Source organism: Penaeus monodon, chromosome 25 (assembly GCF_015228065.2).
Source record: "Penaeus monodon isolate SGIC_2016 chromosome 25, NSTDA_Pmon_1, whole genome shotgun sequence".
Taxonomy (NCBI): Eukaryota; Metazoa; Arthropoda; class Malacostraca; order Decapoda; family Penaeidae; genus Penaeus; species Penaeus monodon.
The window spans coordinates 3,366,756-3,370,655 of NC_051410.1; the positions used below are offsets into that span (position 1 = coordinate 3,366,756).

The window sequence follows — 3,900 nt, forward strand, 5'->3', positions numbered from 1 at the left end:
GTTTTGTGGTGCCAAGTTTGTTTTGCGAATTACTTTTACAATGTTGGTTCTTGCATTATCATTCATTAATCTTTTCTTAGATCATGCTTGTGCACACCGTATTAGTTATAATTTCTGCTTTGTTGTAAGCGACTCATTGAAAATTGAAGCCTTTACATTTCATTCTTAGTATTGGCCGCTTCTTTGAAGTTTTACGTGTACGTGGCAATAAAAGGGGATTTGTAGAAATGAATTTATTCCTTTTAAATAACATAATCCTTATCCTAATGGAATAATTAAATGTAAAAAGTGTAGCCTATATCATGTACATTTTGTTAATTAGAAGCACTTCCTGTGAACGATTGATGGTCCAGACTCGTCGTACTCCTGCTTGCTGATCCACATCTGCTGGAAGGTGGAGAGCGAGGCCAGGATGGAGCCGCCGATCCATACGGAGTACTTGCGCTCGGGCGGGGCAATGATCTTGATCTTCATGGTGGAGGGGGCGAGGGCAGTGATCTCCTTCTGCATCCTGTCGGCGATGCCAGGGTACATGGTGGTGCCTCCGGACAGCACGGTGTTGGCGTACAGGTCCTTACGGATGTCCACGTCGCACTTCATGATGGAGTTGTAGGTGGTCTCGTGGATGCCGCACGACTCCATGCCCAGGAATGAGGGCTGGAACAGGGCCTCGGGGCACCGGAACCTCTCGTTGCCGATGGTGATCACCTGGCCGTCAGGGAGCTCGTAGGACTTCTCCAGCGAGGAGGAGGAAGCAGCGGTGGTCATCTCCTGCTCGAAGTCCAGAGCCACGTAGCACAGCTTCTCCTTGATGTCGCGCACGATTTCTCGCTCGGCGGTGGTCGTGAAGGTGTAGCCACGCTCGGTCAGGATCTTCATCAGGTAGTCTGTGAGGTCGCGCCCGGCCAAGTCCAGACGCAGGATGGCGTGGGGCAGGGCGTAGCCCTCGTAGATGGGCACGGTGTGGGACACGCCGTCGCCGGAGTCCAGCACGATGCCGGTGGTACGGCCGGAGGCGTACAGGGACAGCACGGCCTGGATGGCCACGTACATGGCGGGGGTGTTGAACGTCTCGAACATGATCTGTGTCATCTTCTCGCGGTTGGCCTTGGGGTTGAGGGGAGCCTCGGTCAGCAGGACGGGGTGCTCCTCGGGGGCCACACGGAGCTCGTTGTAGAAGGTATGATGCCAGATCTTCTCCATGTCGTCCCAGTTGGTGACGATGCCGTGCTCGATGGGGTACTTCAGGGTCAGGATACCTCGCTTGCTCTGGGCCTCGTCGCCCACGTACGAGTCCTTCTGGCCCATGCCGACCATCACACCCTGGGGGAGGAAGAACAGCTCGCTTAGTACAGAAGCAGTGAAGCTCAGCTAAAAATTAAGACCACTTCAAAAAAGACCAAGTTGAATTAGAATACTAGCAGACTAAAAGTAACCTAAGTTGTCAAAAATTGGCATACTGACCTGATGACGGGGTCGGCCGACGATGGAGGGGAACACAGCTCGTGGTGCATCGTCACCAGCGAAGCCGGCCTTGCACATGCCGGAGCCATTGTCTACAACCAGGGCGGCTACTTCGTCGTCACACATCTTGTTGTTGTTTTACTACTGTAAGGGAGGAAGAGTTGCGATTAAGCACAGTCTCACACCGGCAAATCAGATAAACCGTATTCAAAGTCCACACCAATTGTTTCCACATGAAACGATTAATCCACCAATAAATCACAAGTTATTCTATAGCTTCATTCGCCACCACACCACTATCACCAAGTGTCACTAGATATCCCCAAAGCCACGTAATAAAATAAAAAAGTACAAGTATAACAAAGTACCGCGCACAGCCCTTCAAATAATCCACATCCCAAAGAAAAAAAAATTCTTAAAACTCAAAAGATTACGTTGATTTACCGAGTTAATATCACAGTCACTGACTATATGGCGTAGCGGGACCGGCCCGGAGGGAGGCTTGTGCACACAGCGAGTACCCGCGTAAGACTGAAGCCTCGGCCGCGCCGGCCTCCTTATATGAAGCCGCAAGTGACGTCACCGGCAGCACGCACTTCCCTCCCTCCCCCTCCCCCCCTTTCTCCCTCCTCCTCTACCCTCCCCTTTCTCCTCCCTCGCTCCCTACCCCTCTTTTCCTCTCCTTTCCCCTCCCTCCCTTTCTCTCTCGCCTACATGCACTCCAGTTTATTTGGGTTTCTTCATTTCAGGAGAATATCACGTGTACGGTTTGAGTTGAGTGAGAAAAAAGAAAGGAATCTTAATGTGAATTAACCGAATGCCATACAAAAAAAAAAACTTCATTCAAAATCAAACCGGATTTTCAAACTTTCCTTTCACGAAGCTTCATGATGAAGCCCAAATCAACAAAATTAAGTTACACAGCGACAAATTTCAAACTTTAAAACACAAAATAACACAGAACTAAAAGGGAATTTAGTCCCGATTTTTCCGACATTTAGAGGATAGAATCTTGCGCCCTAAAAATAATGTTAAAAAAAAAAAAAACACCTGTTTCGCCTCCGATCGCGCCGGGAGAAGGAAACTTCAACGGGCGAGTGTGAAACAAGCCTTTCAAAAACCCGACTTCCATTCATAATTTATAATGAAAAAAGGAGAAAAAGCAGCTTTCTATTGAAGCCACTCGGGGACCGCGCTGGACACACCCCCACGCGAGCGCCGGTAGGTTCGGGGGAGTTTTATAAGGAATTCGAGCTAAATTACGGCGGGAAGGGGTTCACTCGGGGCCGCTGGCGTACTTTGGTGGTTCTCGAAGCCAGGGAATTTTGGGCGAAACGCGAGGGGAAAGGGGCGGGTATACTTACAAAAGGGCGGACGAGCGTACGTGCTGCTTCCTCTCGGGTTGGACTGCGAGTGAGAGAGTGTGTAGGGCGCTTACTCCACCTCTCGGATCGTCGACTTTCTCCAGAGGGGAGGACGTTCCATGTGTCATTACTCTCGGTCGAATTTACCCCTTTTATTCTCCCTAATTGGGGGATTTATAGTATTCTTCGGGTCCCAATTTTGAAGAGGTATCTAATGGTGTGTCATATTCTTTCTGAAAGGCTGTTGCGAGAGTGCAGAGTGCAATTCGAGAGGGTATTCCCCCGCGCGATAAGCCGCAATGGCTCGTCCCACCCCACCCGGACAAACGTATCGCCTTATATGGTCATAGCGCAAAACTCGGCCGCTGATTGGTCGAGCCGAGCATTGAATGCGAGGCGGGAAGACGAGAGCCGCCGCGTTTCATCCCCTTTCGTCCCGTTTCAAAATGCTCCGTCCCCCTCGACCGAATATATGCCCGTATATCATCGCCGCCGCCTCATTTTCCGAATTAGTCAACATTCCACGCTAACCCTTTATTAAAGTGTTTTATTTCAATACTTCGTAGACCCCGGAGGTGTGTACTTTCCGCCTCAGCAAGGGAAATTTCACACAGCAAAGCCAGAAATGAAACGAAACGAGAACAATTTTTTGAGCGAGGGTGCTGGATTCAGGGCTGCCAACCGCGCCCGGACCGACATGGAGGCTTTTTAAGCTTTTAGGAAGAACACTAATGCGAAAAAAAATCCTTGACGTTGCTTTATTCGGATGCGAAAACGGCCGCTGTCTAGGGATAGGGAGGGTTCCTACGCTATATAAGTGGATCGGCGGCCTCCACGCGATCCTAACGCCTGCCTTACGTCTAAAGTGACAGGCATGCCGGCAAACTGAGAAATGTTCTCGATATGTCTTTCTCTAACTTATTTTAGCCCAATTTTTGGCCGCAGGAGGGATGATAATTAGATAGAAAAGCAACCCATAACTTTTTCTCGGTCGGGGCGGTGTCAAGTGGGTAAGCTTGACAGGAAAAGAGGCTATATTACTGTACATGTCCATATTTGACATTTCCTGAAG

The 3,900-nt window shown here is 49.7% G+C and overlaps 1 protein-coding gene across 1 annotated transcript; it reads right to left on the minus strand.

Annotated features, from left to right (window-relative positions):
* Positions 1 to 218: 218 nt before the first annotated feature.
* LOC119589496 (actin-5C) lies at positions 219 to 1,569 on the minus strand (the record flags this gene model as incomplete). Its single annotated transcript, XM_037938094.1, is given in 2 exon segments — positions 219 to 1,323; positions 1,465 to 1,569. Coding segments are annotated over 2 exon segments (1,110 nt in total), but the record flags the coding sequence as incomplete, so codon positions are not given.
* Positions 1,570 to 3,900: the final 2,331 nt, after the last annotated feature.